Source organism: Spinacia oleracea, chromosome 3 (genome assembly GCF_020520425.1).
Source record: "Spinacia oleracea cultivar Varoflay chromosome 3, BTI_SOV_V1, whole genome shotgun sequence".
In the NCBI taxonomy this organism is placed as follows: domain Eukaryota; kingdom Viridiplantae; phylum Streptophyta; class Magnoliopsida; order Caryophyllales; family Amaranthaceae; genus Spinacia; species Spinacia oleracea.
In genome coordinates, this window is record NC_079489.1 from 40,164,168 (window position 1) to 40,186,366 (window position 22,199).

The 22,199-nt window shown below is 35.2% G+C and overlaps 1 protein-coding gene across 2 annotated transcripts; it reads right to left on the minus strand.

Moving 5' to 3' along the window:
* Nucleotides 1-9,754: 9,754 nt before the first annotated feature.
* Nucleotides 9,755-20,506, minus strand: LOC110806030 (nudix hydrolase 23, chloroplastic). 2 transcript variants are annotated; one of them, XM_022011667.2, is made up of 8 exons: nt 20,201-20,506; nt 16,072-16,203; nt 13,855-13,931; nt 13,635-13,725; nt 13,368-13,508; nt 11,337-11,395; nt 10,462-10,529; nt 9,755-10,358 (listed from the first exon to the last, which is right to left on the minus strand). In XM_022011667.2, the coding sequence occupies exons 1-7, from the start codon at nt 20,429-20,431 to the stop codon at nt 10,469-10,471; spliced, it is 792 nt and encodes a 263-aa protein (XP_021867359.1). In that variant the 5' UTR covers nt 20,432-20,506; the 3' UTR covers nt 9,755-10,358; nt 10,462-10,468. The 2 variants fall into 2 exon arrangements, with proteins under 2 accessions (XP_021867359.1, XP_021867358.1); XM_022011666.2 differs by having other exon boundaries at nt 13,590-13,725; nt 20,201-20,503.
* Nucleotides 20,507-22,199: the final 1,693 nt, after the last annotated feature.

Below are 22,199 nucleotides of genomic sequence, written 5' to 3' on the forward strand. Positions count from 1 at the left end.
TAATGCATGTTCTGTCCCCCATGGTTAGACTTGTGATTGTGTCTTGTTCAACTAGAATGCGTTTTCTGCCAGCATTTTTTGCATTTGTTGACACGTTGTATCTCTGGAATGCCTCTTTTTGTGCCCTTGCTTGCTTCCAAATTCTTCTGACTGTTCTTGGATGCACATTGTACATTTGAGCAATATGTTTATATGCTCCATAATATGGTTTGTTTTTGTCCCTTTTGCGATGGTTGTTCAACAACCACATCAGAATTTGCACACTTGTGTCACAGCTGAGCCTTGGCTTCTTCTTGCGTTGATGACCTCGTGTTCCTACATGTTGTTGCTGAAAATTTTGTTGATGCTGCTCTGGTGTCTCATTTAGATCAAATGGAAACACTATGTGTTCCATGTCCCCTGTTTCTTCTGCTGCTTCATTCAAGTCGAAAAAAGTCCCCTCCTCATCAATGTGGTCACCATCATCATCTGATTCTGGTATCCACGCATCATTAATGTTCCATTCAGCATCTTCCTCCATTTTGTCTGAGCAGAAGAAGCCAAGTGCAATGAAGCTACCAGCCCCTGTTTTGAAGAAATGCTCTGTGTTTTTGTATTTTTTGGTGTCTTTTTGGACAAAAAGTTCTCTCTCCTGATGTATATAAAATTTTTGGAGGGAAAAGTCCCTTTTCTGCCAAAAATTTCCCCCCAAAAGTGAGAAGTCCCCACTTTTGTTGGCTGATCCATGTAATCTTATTGCTGTTTTCCTATTGGCTGTTGGATTTTTGGAATCAGAATTCTATTGGTTGGTTTTTGAGTTAGTGGATTGCTAACTTGGCACCTTTTTACTTTTCTGATTTTCTCTCCTCTTTTTTATGATTCCTTTTTGTACTTTATACAATAAACAATTATCTACTTTTTCCTTTCCCCAAAAAAAACATTCCCAATCATTACCTCTTACACACCATTCAATTTTATTAATTACCGTGTAAATGTCCAAAGTGGACACGTATTTAGGAACGGAGGGAGTACTTGTTTCTTAAAGAAATGGTACATTAAAAATAAAAATGGTACTGATTGAGTGGTTTCTAAGAAAATGAATGACACTTTAAAAAAAAATATGGTACCTTATGTCACTTTCTCTCTCCTCTTTTCTGACATTTTTGTCTCTTTCATTTATTATTTTTCTCTTTTTCCGTTTGTCCTACTTTATTTGTCTTATTCTTAGTTTGTTTGTTTGTTTGTTATTGCGAATTTACTAAAATGACTTCGTGTGAGCAAACACCTTACAACATAATGCCTCTATGCGCTCCTTTGACTAATCGTTTTGAAACTTCTTCTCGACTGGTCAAAGATTGTGATTTTTAACCAATACTAGTGGCTGGCCGCACTCAACGCGTGCGTTGTGGCTAGGAATTTTAAGCTTGGCACGAATGATATTCTAATGATTCTAGGTACTTTGGGATAACAGATTAATAGTATAAAAGCAAATTAATGTATTAGCTATGGAGTACAATATATAGTGTACTATTTAGAGTTGTGTTTTGGAAAAACATATTTATTACTATACGTCCAAAAGACGGGCAACAACTAATCAATACCTAGTATTTAAAAAAGAAAACCAACTCCAATTTAAGGACACGTAAGCAACGTTATTTTTAAGACACATGGCGGACACATAATCATCATGCATTTTACTTTGTCATGTGTCATTACCTTATTCCAATCATTTTTACTAAGCCACGTGCATGTACAATCACCACATTGTTCAATGCTTCCACCTTTTCATCTTCCTTCAATATTGAATGCATAACTTCAATGTTACAGAAATATGAAAAGAAAAAAACTTCAATGTTACAACTTTAATGATTCCACTTTTCATCTTTCTTCAATATGAATTGAAACGGCAACATATTTTAAAAAACAACCAATGAGCCATTTAATACATAATTGAAACGACGCCACGTTTTAATGGATTTTGCAGTTAAGTGCTCGGTATTTATCAGACCAAATCCAATCTTTCATTTTCTTTTCAATTATGTTCTCTATTCTATGATTCATTTTGGTTTGCTTATAATTATCCCATCTACATCACATGTAAGCATAACTTCGATCTCTAAATTTTTGGTTGTTTTGGCCTCAGGTATCATCCAATAATTCGTGTATACTCAAGATGGTTAAGAATTACTCTGTAATTTTTTCGGTTCTTGAACTCATTATAACCAAGGTATTTCCATAATTGTTCACTGTAACTTTTTTTCATTTGGTCATTTAAATGGTTCGATCTTCAATCATTTGATTACTGCATCCATTTTGCTAAAAATCGGGTAAAATTTCCAAACATTCTTCAAAAAATTTCTTCTTACTGCGTTACATCCTTTAAATTTTGGTAATTTGTGTTCTATTTGTTGTGTAATTTTTACAGGGTAATAAGTTCAGCTTTAACAGAGTAATCATTTTTTTCCCATTCAAGGATGGTATATATTTTTACTATTTTCCCTGATTATGTTATACTTTGTATTGTTTTATGTTTTTACCAAGTTAGAAATTTCTTATGAGCACATTTTTGTGTAAATTTATGGGAATTAATAATAAATTTCAATATTGTGGAAATTATATATGTAGTACGACTTATTTAAAAAGTTTTACTTTTCTTATGAGAATTTAGGTTCACGGTAATTTAGCTTGCTGAAAATATTATACAGTATTCGCTCTTTAAAGTTTCTTGTGATAAAAACAAGTCTGTGGCATACATTGAATTCAAAGACCATAATTTAATAGTTAGAATAAATATATCTTTTTACTAAAGTTCTAAACATCTTTCATAATTCAGTCTATATTCGGAATGACACCTTTTTCAAAAAAAAATTAACTACAACAGGGGAAAGGAAGTATTTACAAAAGGAAAAATAATCAACAAAGAAAAATACAATTTTAAGCAAAAATTCCTATGGCATTACCTTTTACCAGGTTAAAAATCAATTGCCCTTACAAGTATCTCCGACCTCATCTTACAAGTATCTCCGACCTCACCTTCATCTAGGCATGAGTACTCATACAAAGAACAAAGGTAATAATTCTGTAGTCTGCAAGATTATATGGCTATATGCAATATGATCAAAAGCTCAAATCCCGTAACCAAATGTACCAAAAGCAGCAAGGACTATGAGATCGAATGAGTTTTTGATTACTGAGTCTAAAAAATATTGTTATGGAATGACACACACTATTAATACCTACTTCTATAGATCTATTGAATAAACAATACAAGTTGGTGGATAACTCACCTTGTGACTTGAAGGTCACAGGACCCTTAATTTTTTTTGAGGGAACTTTTGTTATACTTCATCCACAGGATTTGCCTATTATTAGACGTTTGTTCGACGGATTTAGTGGGTAGCTAATAAAAAAACTATGTTTTTTTTTAACATTCTTGCACAAAGTATTGTCTAATAAAATTACATCCATTTTTTTTTTGGAAAATTACATCCACTCATACAAAAGAAAATTTATAAAAATAATAGTTATGTTTATGTTGTAAACTGCTTACCCCAAGTGAAGCTTGTGCTTTGCACGGGCCAAAAGACTAGTTTAATATAGCAAAACGTGTCTTAGAGGAATATATAACTTGTTTTCCTATATAACTTTAAGAGATCATATGTTCATATAAGAAGCTCAAGCGAGTTCCAAAAAAAGCCATCAAGAAAAGAGGTTCTACTCAAAATAAATGGATTTAATCATCCATCTCAAAATCTTGTCCTTGATAATGTTGTTGTTGAGCCTATATAGATGAATGTGGTTTTTTCATTTTCAACTCCTTTGTTACTTCTGCAATATTTTCTCATTCATCCTAGAGTTGAAATTGTGGTATCCTTAAGGTATTTAAAATATACATACAGGGACGTGAGAAGGTCCATCGACAAGTGTCATAATAAATTTTACATATTTTCTATCTCACAAGAACAACATGGTCTTGAAATTAATGACTCAATAAAGATGTTGCTATTTTTCTTTGGGGATTAATAGCCAATTCAATATAAAGAATTCAGTTCATATTATCTGGTAACACAAACTCAGATAAAATTGACTTCAAAATTCTAAGCATGCGTAGGAAAATGGTATCTAGAAATTTTGTTCTCGACGCAAAGAGGGTTTGTAATACAGTTTAGTCAGTTTTCATGTTGTAAATAGTGAACATTGAAACTTAGTAAGTTATTCATATTATACATATCATAATACATAATACAGAAAGTAAGTGCCATGAAAGTATTTGCTTGCTTTTCGAAATCTTTTTGACCAATAAGAGATACTTACTATCAAATATAAAATATAACCATTGAGGTATTTAGATCTACTAATTTTCAACTCTCGTGCTTTGTTTTGAATTAATATTTGGATCATGTTAAATTCTATCAGAAAAATTTAATAATGAGACATCACCACAATTTCAAGTTCTCTTACCTCTAGTAAACATGGAAAGAGGTCTTACATTGATCTTCTTTTCAAGAATTTTTGTTCTTGAAAGCTTGAGAAGCTTCTCACGGCTTTCAATAAAGGCGGTCAATTGTAGTGTTCCAGTTTCGTCAGTTGCGTCGAATGTAAAGTTGACCCTAGAGGCGGACGAATATTAGATAGAGGGAGTTGAGTATGCAGTCACTAAGTTGTAAGATTAGATATATGGCATTCTGAAGGAAATATGCCCTTGGTCCAAGTTTGCATTTAATGTAAAATATAATAAATGCGGTTCAGTATTAATTAAGCAAGTTATTATTCAGTAACATCAAGTGATCTAAATGCCTAGTAGACGCCGCTTAAGTTCAAGTGAGTTAATATTATTAATGCCACAACTTGCTCTTGACTGAACCCGTAGGGTCACACAAATAATACGTGAACGGATCAAGTACTTAGCTGAATATTATATTCAGTAAATACTCTAATAATGGATATTCGGAAATGATGGATGTTGGTTTCAGTGGGAGCTACAAAAATCATCAAAAGGCAAAACGATAATATTTGTCCGAAAGGAAGATATTACCGGAAACGGAAAAATGGTGCGTATCGGAAATACTATCGGAAATATAAATATTACCGGAATCGAAGCTATTGCCGGAAACACAAATATGGTTCGTATCGGATAATATTATTGGAAATAGAAATATTGACGGAGACAGAAATATTGTCGGAAACGGAAATATTGCCGGATCAAAAATATTGTGCAAATCGGAAATATTATCGGAAACAGAAATATCGTTCGAATCTGAAATGTTACCGGAATCGGAAAACGAATCGAAAACGCGAAGCTCGATCCATGAGCCGGAAGCACGGGCTAATAGCCGTGTGCATCGCAGCCTATGGACGGCGCAATCCCACGAGCTCGACGCAAGTCAAGCCCATGGACGTGCCAATGTATCGAGCGGTATGGGCCAGCAGCGTCGCCAGCCCAGCGCCAGCACAAGGCCAGCGTGCATGGGCCAGTGAGCGCGCCAACCTAGAGCCAACGATGGGCAACGAAGCAACGAACGACACAACGCCAGCCCGCGCAACGCCATCCCACGCTAAGCAGCAGCAACAACTTGGGCCACAAGCAAACATACTGGCCGACCGGTTTCATCAGGTTTTTGGGAGTTTTCCCAAAAACTTCCTAATCCTAACTAGGGTTTTGGCATGCTAGGATTTTCCTATTTCCTATATATACACGTTCTAGAATTGATGATAAGCTGAAGCTATGCATAGCTTAGTTGGGTTTGTTGCTCCTTAGTGTTAGAGGCTAGTTTGCAAACTTAGGAGAGTTTGGTGTTTGGTTGTACCTTTATACTTCGTGAATAATAACAACTTTTATTTGCTAAAAAAATTAAAATTAAAAAAAAGAAGAGTTTTTTCTATATCGGAAATCAAATGGATTGTTAAATTCCTGTTTTTATTTTCTTGCAAGGATTCGGGAGAAGAATATACTTACGTGTATCGACGACTTCAAGAAGAACAATAATGGAGTTTTTGGAACAAACTCGTGTAGACTGGATTTTTTTTCTTAGAATGGTTTAGACTTATTTTTTATGTTAATTTGGAAATTGTAATAATTTGTATTGTAATATTATTCGAGGTATTTTTTTTTTGACTTTTATTGACTGACTTATTTGTGATTTCTGGAGAAAATGAGAGATTTCTGAGCTTATTTCCTTAAAATTTGAATTATTTCCTTGTTTTTGTTTTTGTTGGAGATTATTTTGTGCGTGATATATGTGGGTTTATAAATTTGAGAGATTTTGTTGGACTTTTACAGAATATTTATCTGTGATATTACGAGATTTCCTAATTTTTTTTATAAACTGTGACTTCCTTCTTTGCTTGGAAACGCGGGAGTAATTAGTCTTTTCTTAATTTTTTTAATTACCAAGGGTATAATGGACTATTCCATAGTGGGGACATCGTGCAATTACTAAGTTGACCTCAGGTGTTCCCTTATAGAATAAAGATTAAAATAGAGACCATTAACGTTTGCTACTTATATTTCTTGAAAGAAGAACATGAAGGGCTAAGAAATTGAAACAGAAGAGGAGAGAGAAAAATATATTTTTCTAGGATGTTGCCAATTTGTATTTTGAATATTTGTAACTTATTATTCCGTATCAAATTCCACATTCAAGAGAAGAAATTTGTAGGGTTTCGTTAATTAGAGGAGAGAGAAAACTTCAATGAAAAGAAAGGTGGGAGAAGGATAAAGAAGGAGAAGCACGTGTATACTTGAATAAAAAAATAATAAAAATTTGTGAAATTTTTATGTGGACGTTACTGTTCATAAGCTACAGTAAATTTTCCTTCCCCTTTTTAAAGGCTAGAGATGACAGGCAGATAGGTTACAGGCATAAACCCCTTCGTATTTATAAGAGGACGTAGGAGTGGGGGTAATCGTAATAGAAAAAACTCTCTATTATATGTGATGGTTCCCTTAGCGGAGAAGAAAGTGGAAGAAATATGGACAAAAAAATATCGTTAAAGATAAAATGATATTATTGCTTCATTTTTTGATAGAATTGCCTTTTCTTGGTATCATTTTTTCATTCTTAATACCATTTAAAATAGTGTATCATTATTCGACGCTCGCGTACACTAAAATTGCCCGTGTTTTAAACATGAAAGGACACATTTACCCTTATAAAAACGTTAGCCCTCCCTTGAAATTTTTTCACCCATCTCTCACCCCTCCCCTTCCCCTCCCCCTCCGGCAGGGTGATCCATCTTTCCGCCGGCAGTCAAAATTTCCGGCGAACATTTTTATTTACAATTTCGTTGGCAAATCCTTTCACTCCTTTGGCAACTACCACTTTTCGCAGGAAAACGTAAGTAAAGAGAGACGGAGGTGGAGCCACCACCTCTCTCGTCGCATGAATTTCCGTCGATGGTAAAAAAATGAATTTTTATTTTTTATTTTTTTTACTACCCGACTGCACATGAAAATAGTATGGAAGCCATGGCAACCAAGCACGGATTTTACATGAAAGCCATGGCAACCAAGCACGGATTTTGCAGGGAAAGCATTGCTATCGCGCAGATCTAGTGCTTGGAAGCGATGGCGACAAAGCATGGCTTTTGCATGGAAGCCATGGCTACCGCACAAAACTAGTGCTCGGAAGCCATGGCAACAAGCACGGATTTTGCATGGAAACCATGGCTTTCATGTACAGATATTGCGCAGAAAACCATGGCTTCCACGCACAAATATTGCTTAGATTCCATGGCTTCCAAGCAATATTCGTGCTTGGTTGCCATGGTTTCCATGCAAAATCCGTGAGCGGGAAAGCATGTCATATTTTGAATTTTTTATAATTATTTGGGCATATTATTGTTTAAAATTGGCGTTAATTAAGAATTAATGTTTAAAATTATCGTTAATTAAGAATATATGTGTTAAATTATTTCAAAAATGAATGTTGGGAATTTTAGAAATTATTTTAGATATAATTTGTTCATTTAATTTCCGACGGAGGTAAAAACAAAAATTTTATTATTTATTTATTTGACTACACGGCCGCGCACAAAAGTTGCTTGGAAGTCATATCTACTGCGCGGATCTAGTGCTTGGAAGCCATGACAACCAAACACGGATTTTGCATGAAACCATGGCTTCCACGCTCAGATATTGCGCGGATTTCATGGCTTCCAAGCAATATCTATGCTTGGTTGCCATGGTTTCCGTGCAAAATCCGTGCGCGGGAAAGCATGTCATATTTTTGATTTATTTTCTTCAGAATTAATGTTTAAAGATTGGGGCATATTATTGTTTAAAATTGGCGCTAGTTAAGAGTTAATGTTTAAAGTTATCGTTAATTAAGAATGTAAGTTTAAATTATTTCCTAAATGAATGTTGGGAATATGTAGAAATTATTTTTAAAATTATTTTAGATATAATTTTTTATTAATTTTTTTATTAAGTAATTATTAATTATAATTCCGGAGATTTTTTGGGTGGCCAGAGTTCTTGGGATCTTTTACCAAACTGACTACTTCTACAATTTTATTTACCAAAATGACTATATTTTAATTCTATTTCCCAAACTAGCTACTATTTTGACTTTGAAGTAAAAACCAATGAACCAATTTGAGTTTTTTTTTTTTTAGTGAACCGGTTTGAGTTTTTTAATAGTCATCCGGTTTGGTTTGAATTATTTTTTTTAAAATAGTGAACCGATGTGGTTTATTTAGGGACTCCGGCCAGATTTTATATATAAATTTTGGGTTCTTTTTATCTTTCTAATATTTAAGTTGACGTCACTTGAGCCTGGCGTTTTCCAATTTCCCCAACTGACTTATTTTTCATGCATATTTGAGACTCAATTATATTTCATTATATTCAATGTTTTGTAATTTTGGTTTCAATCTAATAAAAAATCGAAACTCTAAGTACTCCGTACAATATAAGGAACTTTTGATTGAACGTATTTTGTTTCAGATGTTATATTCTACTTCAAGTGCATGTTAATTTTGTTTCCTTATGTTTGTACTATAGTTTTTTCTAATGTATAATATGGAGTATAAGTTATTATTTCTTTAAAGATAAAGCGGAGTAATTGTTCTTTGGTTTGTGATTTATGTTTTGGATTGATTATATTTGAGTATACTTTGCGGCTATTAGCAAAGCAAATGTTCATTTTTGTTTTTTGCTTTTTTTGGTAAAAAGGGGAAGGGTTCATCTAAAAAGTAAACTCAAGAAAATACTAATTACTTACACTTTAGTAAAAAAAAAAAAAATACAAAAAAAAAAAAAAATAACCCAAAAAAATTGGTTCACTATATATAAAAAAAAACCAAACCAAACTAGTTTAATGATTTTTTTACTCAAAGTCAAATAGACATTTTGGTAAATAAATAGTAGCTAGTTTAGGAAATAGAATTCAAAAGTAGTCATTTTAGTAAATAAAATTGTAAAAGTAGCGTTTGGTAAAAGGTTCGAGTTCTTGTGGGTGGCAGAAGTTCTTGTGGATGGTTTAGGGAGGGGTGAGCAAAGGTGAAGAAGGGTGAAGAAGGGTGAAGATGGAAGGGGGTATATTTGCTTATAAAGGGTATATTTGCTTATAAGGGTATATTCGTACTTTAACGTACTAAATGAAAGCGTTTTCAGCTAATGAGGGTGTTTTTAGCTAATGAGAGCGTCGTTTAAAAAACCCCCTTTAAATATCAAGCTAGTTTGGTAAATTAACTTTCCATTGGAATGAAAACTAGCTAAAAAGTTAATACCTTAAAATCTTAGGTTGCATGACAAACTAATTTGACAAGTAACTTGTCATTGAAGTTGCACTAATAATTCAATGCTGAATTTGGTGCCATTTTATGCCAAAATGACGTTTCGTGTATACGTTTACATCAAAATAAGAATTTCCAACCACCAAAATATTATAATCCATTGATTAATGGATGACAAAAAGTATATTACATGTACAAGATTGTGGTATTGAGGAATCCACTTTAAGAATGAATTAGCATCCCCGACACACACACCTAAACAAACTCCATTAATCAACCAGAATCACAAACAGTTGAAACAACTCTGAGAAGTCTACATTTAAGGAGCGGTTTTCAGGAATCACACCCTAGCCATTAATCGATAAGAATTCCAGAATTACTGACTGGTAATCTCTCCCAAAGAATTTATGGGAAGCTGCAGCGTATAGTACATCGATTTTTTCTGCTAGGCAATCAACATCATTGTGCCTCAAACCAGCTGGAATATAATCTTATTGCAGACTGCCCTATGAAGAAAAGAGATTTCCATGACAAGAAAGGACTGAAGGGCTGCAAATGGCCAACACATGTGTCCAGTTGAATGCAGAGTTGAGCTGCTTTGAGCTTGACGTAGTCTGAGGTATCACTACCCTGCAGTGTACCTATCGTGAATGAAGTGGTCGGTGTTAAAATGTATTCTATGTAACACAAACATATTATAATCCAACTCGCTATTTACTTTAACAAACCCGATAGACCGCTTACCTTAATGTCACGACTGTAGATGATAATCAAGAGTGGAGGCATGTATATCAGAAGGGCTAGTTCCAGGTCTGCCAACATAGTGAAAGAAGATTTCATATAAAACACAATTTTAAAGGCTATAAACATAGAAACTGTAACACAAATGTGAACTACTTTTTAATCTAATAAAGTTGCAGATAATAATAGCTAGGTAATGGAATGAGATCAGCAATGTGGTTCACCACTAAGACTAAAATCTGATGCGGAAAAAACATGATGCAAACATTGGGAACCCTAGAATAAAATCTGGGCCTGCAATTTTAGTTTCACATAGAAAATGGACTAGGAACACTTCCTGGGATATTTTTGATCTTCAGAAAGTTCAGAACATAGCCAAAAAATCTAAAGAGAGATTCGAAAAGCAAAGGACATCACACCTTAATTACTGCAAAATACGACCACGGAGGGATCTGGTTTCGCGTTTCAACACACCCAACCCCAAAAAACACCACACTTAAGTAATACGGGGGCAGTGGAGGTAATGGAAAAAAGGGAAACACAATACAAATATACAATAACAATATTTTTTAACCCCTAGGGAGTTGCTATAGACCACTCCCTACTCTACAAAGTCTTTCACTTTTACTCCACAACATTCATAAGAACAAAAAATGACCCTTTACTTGTTGCTGAATGCAGACAAGTGAGAACTTAACCAAGAAAAGTACAGCAAACTTGAACTCATCCCGTAAATAAACAGGACAAGCCCTAAAGCTGTCATCATTAGTGGATTTGCAGTTGGATATGCATGAACTTGGCTTGATATGCATGAACCATAGTTTTCTAGATAAATCATTTGATATAACAAAACAGGGGACACGTATTTATGAAATTACCTTTTACTGATGGTACCATAATGGAACTTGGGTTTGCCAGCTCTCATATCTTCTATGTACTGAAACCAGAGGAATACGTCAAAATATATACTCCCTACGTTCCTGAATACTTGCAACTGTTTGACCGGCACACTTGCCAAGACACTAGTTTGACCGTAATTATATGCAAATACATATTAGTAAAAACTTTTAAAAAGTGATATTTGAAAAATGTACATTAAGACTAATCCAACAACATATTACACAATAACATTTGATTTTTACATAGGAATTTTTCAAACTTACCACCTTATAAAGTCCACTTTTTCAAACTTACCACCTTGTGAAATTTTGTTTAAAGATTATCAACTCATAAAATCACAAACGTTCAAAGTACCACCACTTAACGGAAACTGTTAAGTTTTCCGCTTGTGGGGACCACTTCTTCATTTTCTTTCGTTTTTCCCTCCTTTTTTTCCACGATTTTCCTTTTTCCTCTTCCTTCCTTTATGACATTACCACCACATTCTTCATTATTGATATTCCTCCTCCCTCTCTCACAATTGTACTTTTCAATTTCATCATTCACTCTTCACCACACACTCACTCACTCACTCACTCACTCTCTCTCACAATTGTACTTTTCAATTTTATCATTCACTCATCACCACCCACACACTCACTTACTCACTCACTTTCTCTCTCACAACTGTACTTTTCAATTTTATCATTCACTCATCACCACACACTCACTCCCTCTCTCTCACAACTGCACTTTAAAGTACAGGGATCAAATTATGCAAATTAATCAAAAACGCATGTCACTAATCGAAATCAAACTAGCAAGCATAGAAAACAAATTCCATAAATGTAACACAAAATGACCCAATTCAATCATCAATTTAACAAAACCCAAAAGCAGGGGATGAAATTAAACAACCAATTTAATCCAAACTCACCTGGAAAATTAATCAAAATCCCATGACACTATGACACATATCAAATTAAAACCAGCAAAACCCCCAAAATCTGAAAGCAAAATCCGTAATTCAAACAAAATATCACCCAATTCAATCAACAGTTCAACAAACCCAGAAAAAACACCAATGCAACTAATCAAAAAAACCAATGAACCCACAAAATAAATAACTAAAAAAAATTAAAATTACTGAATAAAAAAGGATTAAGAACATAAATAGAGTTGTGTAGTATAGTGGTGTCTAACAGAATCACTCACATCCACAAGCTTATCAAAGAAGAAGAACCTCTTCAGACCATACTTCCTCACAAACTTAGACAAACATAAAAACGACAGAGAGTTGTGCGACCGTATAGTAAGGGTGGTCTTGCGTGGCGTCGCAAGAATGGCAAGCTAGGTAAAAATGGGAGAATGCAGGGATTGCAATTGCAAAGATTAGAAACACAGACCATGATAGAAAATCTGTGTAGATGTTTGATTGATTGACGCAAATCCATCGAAGGTAAGACTGGAAGCCGTGCAATTCATCATGGGCGTGCGAGAGTAATCGATTGAATGATCTTTTTGGGTTTTGAGTGTTGGGTAATAAGCTATCTCTTGGTGTTGCATCATCCCCCATTGCTTGTTGATTTTGAAATCTGCAGCTCTTTTTTTACTGTGTAGTTCAATGATGGTGATGATGGAGAAGAGGGAGAGAGATATGTGGTGGATGTTTGAGAAAAGATTGATATGTTTGGGAGCTTATGAAAATTGTGGAAAAAAGGAGGGAAAACGAAAGAAAATGAAGAAGTGGGCCCACAAACGAAAACTTAACAGTTTCCGTTAAGTGGTTGTAATTTTAAAAGTTTGTGATTTTACAAGGTGGTAATTTATAAATAAAATTTTATAAGGTTTGAAAATGTGGACTTTACAAGGTGGCGAGTTTGAAAAATTCCTTCTATATATTTGTACAAAAATTTGGTCAAAATTAATGTATGAATAGTGCAAAAGTCAAATTGTTGCACGTATTCAGGAACGGAGGGAGTATATCTTAATCACTGAAGAATAATTGGAAAAACCATCCACTTGCTTACCAGTTTCAAAGTAACAAGCATTGATGAAAATGCCAGAGAATCAAAAGGTATTTCATCAAGTGCAAAAAGTCGGCACTCAATAGATTCAGGACCAGGTGAGAAATGTGGTTTCTTCAGCTTGGCCAGAAATATCATGTATGTCTGTTACAGGACAAGTTGTTACAAGAATAGGACAATCAATAACAGTGATATACTCAGGGAAGATCAATGTTTCTTCCTTACTTGACCAATAAGTGGAATGTCTAATTGAGCAAATGGTGACAAAACCTCAACGTCAGCACCCGCTTCTTCTTGGGTCTCCCTTATAGCACCTTCTGCAGCAGATTCACCCATTTCCATGAAACCAGCAGGAAGAGTCCTATGTAGATAATACCCAATGGACTAAAAAAGTGATAAACGATGTGGAAAGCAAGCATTACAGAAATAAGAATGAGATTCGTTTGTCCTTCTCAAATCCGCAACAAAAATTCCCTCCAAAAACACTTACCACAGACCATAAGAAGGTTGAATGTTTCGCTTGCAAAGTAGGATCTTTTCCTCATGCTCGATGAGGCACCCGACAACCTGTAACAAGTTGATAACTGGTATTAGGCATATGATAACACATAATATGAATGGAGCACAAATATTTTTCGATGATAAGATTCCAGATGAGAAAACAACACCAGATTTTAAACTTCAGCTAATTTATACACCGCGACATAACCTCCAGTCCCCTACCAGCCTCAGCCTTACATGCACTACAGGCATCACCAGTATCTAACCGTTTGAGGGTTTGGCATCTTTCACCAACAATTTTAACAGGAACGAATCTCCAAAACGCAAGGTAATATTAGAGAAATCAAGAATAATGGGCCATAAACAATTCACGTACTTTGAAACTTCATAGACCAAGGTATTGACAAACATCACTTTCAAACATAATTTGTACTGTATTAAATATTTAAAACAGATAATCCTAAATTTGATTGGTCTCCTCTGAATAATCTCAAGTTCAATTATTCTAGCATAATCCAAAGTTAGGAGATAATTTGACGGATTTGTTAATTTTTCTGTTTGCCGGACCTATATTACCTTGATCATAAAAGAGCATTACATACTCACATATCCACCAAAATGGGATAGCATGTAGGCATGTAGCCAATGATACTGATACAGGCCGATAAAAGGTCAATACAGTCAATTCGGCCTATATAGAAATCAACCCATATCAACTTAGAACATATGATAAAGTCAGCTTCTGCAACAAGTGATAACTGATAAGTACATAATTCAAACTCCGGAATCTTCCAAAAGTAACTGAGTAAGTGGTATTAAGTTTTCCAATAGATGATTAGGCCTATTTCATTTATAAATGTTAACTTCAAAAGAACAAATTATGGAAAAGCCACGCCTTCAGCTTTTGTCTATCTTCCCCCCACCTCTCCCCGGTAAAACCTTACCCTTCTTTCTCAGCAGCCAGCACTCCTTAGTTTCTCTTCCTTAACACACCATTACCTATGGATTCCACTTCCTCTTTTCTCATCTGTCTCTTTGAACTCCTCTTGAACAACTATATTAAGTAAAATTCTTCTTCTTAATCCTTATAGATCATAAGTTGATATCTATTGACTAAGCTAGAGGCAGGTGAATTAAGGAATTTACATTCCTGTTAAGATTTTACACAAGGCCCAAATACTCAGAAATTAATGATTTTGATTTCCCCCGTTAATTATACTATAGAGTTTATAAGAATTGTTTTATTAATCGACTTACCAAGAGTACCAACTTGATCATATCTATAGCAACAAATGTAAAACTTGTGAATTGGCAGAAACGCAACTCTGAAGAACTGAAAACTATATGCTCCCTCCGTCCCTAAATAATCGTAAAACTTGCCTCTTTCTGCTGTTTATGAATAACTACAACTCTTCCTAATTAGGCATGGCACCGCTTCTCCCTCCCACTAACCCCACTTGCAGTAATTTTTTTATTGTTACTCTCCCACCCAAAAAAAAAAAAAACCAATTAACCCCACAAGCACAATAAAACATTACTTTCCATGAACTACCTACTTGTTCTCCTAGAACTACGGGCTAACACAAGTGCTGCAATTGTTAAGAAAGGAAGGAGTAGTTTTTGATCCATAAATTGATAGTCATCTCAATATGTTTATCTTATGTTGTCTATGGATTCAGTGGCATTTAATTTCATTTTACGGAAGTATTGTCGTACTTTTCTTCCTTTTTTTCTTTTAGCTTTTCCGTGTCTCTGGATCTAAGTTCACCAGTATGCAATCTGTTTCGGCAGGCTAAATATGATTTCTTAAAGTTGCACTTCTGCCGGCCTTTATTAATCCAGGAGGTTTATATGAAGAAAGTTTGGTTCCATTTCGGATATTTTGGAATATGAATAAATCTGTAGAATTGCATATATTATTATTACCTACTGAATAGGGAGGTGAAGATAGCGAGAAGAGGGAATAATATGTGCCTGCTACTTTTATGGGAAGGGAAGAGAGAGAAGGGAAGTGGGTACGTCGATTTATAAAATTATCCAAGTTCATTCTGGAACAAACAAAAAAATGGAAAAGTTTACATAAAGCCAGCCACATTGTGAATTGAATATATAAAAATTTACAACAAATTAAACTATATATCCCTTCATAGATTTTACGATCATATGTAGTTCTCTTGTTACATTGATATAAAACTATGAATATTACCATTTTAGGATTCTGATAGGCAACTTTTCCACATTGGGTGCAGATTGCTCTCATCTTCTCATCGCCATCAGGTATTTCATGCTTTGTTGGGCCTCCACACCACTGACAAAAATTGACTTTACGAAAATTTCCCTGCATAACAAACATGAACAAGAACTTGGTAAGGGTACATTAATATATACGAAATACACTAAATGACTTCATTTCTGCTATACATGGATCCCACAAGATTCCGGTAACAGAAGCAGAGACTCAAGAAAATTGAAGAAAAAGAAGTCGCAAAAAATTTAGCATAAGAATGCATGAGATCCTTGCTATGAGATGTCAAAGTACATTAATCAACATACATCTTTAAACACTTTAGCCATCAAAACTACTTCTGCGTAAAATTACTTGGAGATCTTACCACACAAATAAGAAGATTTTAATTACAGACGTCACAGGAAAAATGAAAATAAAATACAAAATCAAAATGCAGTGATCTGGGTCTAACATACAACCCAGCTATAAGAAATTGACAGCTTGGTTATTCAAACAAAATTCATCAAGGACATTTTTAACCAGTAGAAAACAAGTTAACCTGTCAATACGACAAAATTGTTTCTAACTAAAGCTAACAATATTTCTCTAAAAATATTTATCAACCTAAGGCATCATATTTTATTTTTACACACCCCTCCATCCCTTTCTTTTCTAAATACTTGGGTTTGGCATGGAGGTTAGAAGTAGTAATAGAAGATGATTGAAAAGAAACTGGAAATGGATAGAGAGAAAGATAAGTAAGAGAAACTGGGTAAGTGTTTTAATGGGGAGAGAAAAAGGTTTATGAGACCAGTTTGGAGAGAGACGCATAAAAATTCTTATTCAAATTGTTGTCTTCAACTCTAATAGAAATGAGATGAAAAGTTTGAGACAGAAGTAATAAGAAATCAAAAGAGTTAATGAGACTCTACTCTCTAGTTGAGAGAATAATCCTTTCTATAAATTTTTGTACTATGTTATGAATTAACATAACTGGACAACAGAAATTAAGGAAAAAGAAGAATATTTTGATTAATAAACTGGGATTACAGAAACGTAATGGATATTAAAGCTTTTGGGAGGCTTGATTCTCTTCCAATGAACACTCTAAGCTAAACCAAATCACGCATCAATATTCAACATGATATTCTCTCTAAAATGTGCTCTATTAAAGACAAACTCCCTAGCTTATTCCCCAAGCTACCCATAACTAAGATACTACCTAGAGTGCCCCTCCCTTTACATCAGTTCATTGAATACTACCCGAGTAAGACCCTAACACTATGTTTGGATAGGAAGATTTGGAGGGGAAGGGAGGAAGGGATACATTACCTTATTTGGATAAGACATAGAGGAAAGGGAAGGGAATTGGAGGAATCCATTTTACTCCCTTCTAATAAATCAAATTCCTTCATTGTTTGAAAGATTTGGAAGGAAAATGGATATTAACTCTTTTCCTCCCCTCACCTCCCTTTCCTTCTCTTTTTACCTCACCGCCTTTTCCCTTCACAATGCTAACCAAACAAAGTGTAATCTAGGGAAGATTACTCCAAGATGTTAAAAAAACTATATAAACAAGCCTACATATCAATTAAGCTATGCTGCATTCTTTGGTGAACTGTTAATATCAGAGGCAGAGACTGTAAATACTAGTGAAAAGAGAGTGTTTCTGTCTCCTGGCTGGGATGAGACACGTCATCTTACGCCACAAAAATGACTTTATAGTTTATATTGATATCTCAGATTACAGTAATGTCAGGCAGTTATTTTGGCAGGGGAAAAGAACACTATGAGAATAAGAGAAAGAGAGTAGAACCAGTTGTGCTCAATTAATTATAATCTGCACCAGAACAGGAAAACCCCAACCCACCCCTTCCAGCGCCCTGCTACTGAAAACAAAGAATCTTCTACGCATGAGAGAGTATATCTCAGAGTCAGAGGTGTAAATGCATCAGTATGTTCTTGGGCATACTCTCCTTCAAGTCTCATTAGGTTTCTGTGGGATAAGCATTTATTGGATGCCTTATCTTGGTCCCCTAACTAACCTTTTATAGTATGTCCCTCATTCAAACTTGACAGAAAGAAAATAATAAAAAGAATGCTTGCTAGATATATCGCAATACAAATGAATTTTCAAATCATTCAAGCAGAATGGCTTCATCATGAAGGCCCGTCATAAAGCTGTTGTAGTTGAACACACACTAAAAGCAGGTACAAATATTAATGTCTTGTTTTTCGCCTATTATCTAGAGTTTCTACTGAATGAACCTCGGATTCCTAATAAAGTTAAAATCAGCATACAGCAGGAGACTAAGGCATACATAGCACCAAATAATAGGTACAATAAGTTATGGCTTAAAACTTATAAGTATTACATGGGACACACTTGGAGCCTCCTAACCTGCCACAAATTCAATTTCTGGATTCTCATCCAATAGGAAGCCAAGCTTCACAGGAGGAAGAAATGAATATGTGGAAAACATCCTTAAATATGCAATTGCTTAAGAATTTCTGAATTCAAGGCCAAAGGTAGTCCTCAGTCTGAACGAGAAGGATCGACATTCGCAGAAAGAGATACTACCACATGTCCCATAAAACCTTTCTGAAGGAAGAGATTATTCCAAGATTGTTGTGACCTCCTCCAACATCCAAGATACACAAAGCATAAACATTAGAGTGCTTAAAGGTTATGCATCATAAAATCTCAATTTATTGCAGAGAACAGGAGAAATATGAAAGCTATAAAAGATAGAAGGAACTAAAGGGTCAGCTATGTTAAAATTTGTTCACTAGCAATAGAGCCCCATAGCAATGGAGAATCTTATTGGGATTCTGGTACAGGAAAATAAGATAGAGTTACTAGGTTTCAACACTTCAACCTTCAGATGTAAAATTTTATACTTACTCGTGCTCTTATCAACTAATGTGACATAATGTCATCATGGGTTCAGCTGTGAAAGTTCTCCCTTTTTATGCTCTATCACGAACGAGTTTCTTGTCCATTATTTGTTTTGTAGTGATGCAAACCAGTTGAATCGATGGATAATTGGGTATAATTGGTGCTTAGCATTAATACAATTCAATTCCCATGTTGGACCTTCATATAGTTCAAGTCCTACTTCCTCCCCCTTTCCTAGTGCAGCTTGCTCATACTGCAGTCTGCAGTCTTCATACCGATAACACTGCTGATCCTAATTTCCTCATTCCTTGCAAAAATAACCTGCCTTCTTTAGGCTAGGCTTGTCTGCATCCCTGGAGCTTCCTTATATTGATGTCTAGAGGTTCAGTAAGTGCTTCCTTGAATACTAAACTGAACACACGAACTAAAAAATAATATTAAGATGAGACCAATGTGGTTTCCTTACCCCAGGCTAACCCACAAACAACTATTCATCTTTTTCAACACCAAAAACCTTTGTCTGCAAGCCTGCAAACCAAATAGTTTGCAGATATCAAAATTCCCCAAGGTGCTCCCACATCTCAAACATTTAGTCCAATCACCAAAAGTGTCAGACACACCACCCCAACAGCGATCATCACGGTCAAAGTTACAACCTGATTTCCCAACTTGACACGCTGAATTAACATACACTTGAAGCTGCTACAACTAGTAATGGATTCAAACACTTTGAATCTTCCTTTGCAGGGGTAGGGTAACTATATAGTATATTTGTATTGAAATCCCAAGAACAAAATGAGGTTTGGTTGCACTATAATGTCTCGGCAGGAGGCCTTTCTCAAGCAGCAATATTACTCAGTTTGATTATGTAGTACGGAGCATTACATTATACTAATAATCAAGCCCGATAATAGATTATAGTAGATTTCTAATAATCTAGCAAAATTCAAACAAATCGAATAACTACACAAACCCAATTCCCATTTTTGAACTCACACTACATTAATTTACAAGAATAGATCAAAACAAAATCAAAATATTCAGAATAATTCAAAAAAAAATGTAATCCAGTATTTGACATCTACCAAGCAATAATCAGTTTATCCGCATTTATAGTCCAAAAGAACTCAACCAAGTTCCCTAAACAATCCAAATCGCAAAAAAATTATTAAAAATTCAAAACAAAAGTTCAAAAATTTGAGATTATACCGAAGAAGTAGAGGGGGCAATTGAATTAGAGTCGCTCCGAGTTGAGGACATCCGGAACGATTTGACAGAGTGAGTTTTGGAAGTTGATAAAATGGATGGAGTATTTCGGAAGGTTGTTGAAGATGATAACGAGATGATGGAAAATCCGCGACGCTGGAGATTGAGACGATTTGCGAAGGAGAGAGAAGATGATGAAGTTGAAGCTATCATCATCTGCAGAATTTTTAACATTTCTGTATTTTTCTGGGTTTATATTCACATTTTTTTCCGGTATTATAGACAGATATATGACTAAATGATGAATGTTGTTAATGCTGAAACAGATTTTTACTTTTTTATTTTTATTATATACTACGAGGTGTTCCCACAGCTTTATGCAAGAGTACTGATCTCTCGTGGGAGTTTGTATGGGTACCTTAATGGATAGCAGTAAATTACTGCACATCAAACCCATTTTAATCAAGTCCATTGGACTCACACGTGTGAGTCCGTTTGGATTTTTATTTTTTTTCGAATTTTTCATGAAACATCCCCGAGTTTTAGCATAATTCACCAAACGTCCATCAAGTTTCAAAAATACATAAAATACCCGAAATATCCCTAATGACGTCATCATCTTCATAATAAACAATTACTATCTAATTATCCATCTAATCCCTAATTAACCCTCCTAATCAACAACCCATTAATCCACCCCATTAACCCACCCATTTCTTTTTCTTTTTTTTCTCCCCTTCCTTCTTCCATTAACCCACCACCCACCTCAAGTATCATGGCAACCATCTTCACCTCCAACTCCAACTCCACCCTTGTTGACGCCCACCAAAGCAACACACCTCCACCCTTGTCGACGCCCACCAACGCCTCCCCTCCCTATGCTTCATTCCACTTCTTCACTCTCTCTCCACCACCACCACTGTAATCCCCCGTAAATTTATAAATTTTATTAATATATTTTAACGTATATTATTTATATTTAATTAGAATTTAGGAATTTTGAGTAATAAATATATAATTCACGTATACTTATTTATTACATTTTAATATTTTCAACGATTTACGAAATTGAAAATGATTTTAGAATTTTAAGTTAAAACGAATTCGAATTACGAAAACACGATCGATTGAATTTAGAAAACAATCCTAATCATTTTGGATTCAAACAACCTTAATCCTAAGCCAAGCCCAAATTGATAAAGCCCAAAATAAGTAAGCCCATAATTCCCTACCCTTGCTTCAACTTCACGTGAAACCCATCTCAACCCTCTACTCCACTTCACGTAAAACAGCTTCAAACACCTCCTTCTTCTTGCTTCAACATCCACGGCGCACAACCCTGCCCTCTCTTGTCTCAGCCGCCGCCGTCGATCAACCGCCACCCGACCACCGTCGTTCCTCCTCCTCCTGTGCACGGTAATTCCTTCCTCCTTCCTCTTCTCTTTCGTTTCTCTTTCTTTCGTTTTTATTCCCCCTTAATCGCGGGTTCTGTTTCGCACAGCCACCACAACCGTCGTCACCACCTAATCACTGGTGCTGCGCCGCCCTTGCCGCGCCACCTTGCTGCACCTCCCGTCGACCGTCGCGTCGCTGCAGTCAAGCCGCGCTTGCTTCTCCTCCTCCTTGTTTACTCCTTGCGCAAGCCAGTCCCAACCACCTGCAATTACCCGCGACCACCAACACCAGTCGCGCCGCCCAGTCACGTCGCCACCAGCCGCGCCTCCCTCGTCGCCGTGCCTGCACCAGCCGCCGGCAGTCCCTCTCCTCCTCCTCCTCTCCTTTTGGTTATTTCTTAAACCCTAAGTTATTTAAATATTTTAATTAAGTTTATTAATTTGAATTTATGCTCTTGAATTTAAATTATGTTCTTGAATCTAAATTATATATTTTTATGATTTAACTAGAATTTTCAGATTTACATATTATGTTTAAATAATGAATTTAATAACGTTTTAATAATTTAAATTGCGTTTCTTGAATTTAAATTATAAGCTTTATGATT

Coding starts and splice junctions, on each gene's coding strand:
- LOC110806030 (XM_022011666.2), bottom strand. CDS start 20,431: ATGTTAAAAATTCTGCAGATGATGATAGCTTCAACTTCATCATCTTCT. Junction 13,932..16,071: donor CCTATCAGAATCCTAAAATG/GTAATATTCATA, acceptor AACTTGTTACAG/GTTGTCGGGTGCCTCATCGA. Junction 10,530..11,336: donor TATGGTACCATCAGTAAAAG/GTAATTTCATAA, acceptor CTATGTTGGCAG/ACCTGGAACTAGCCCTTCTG.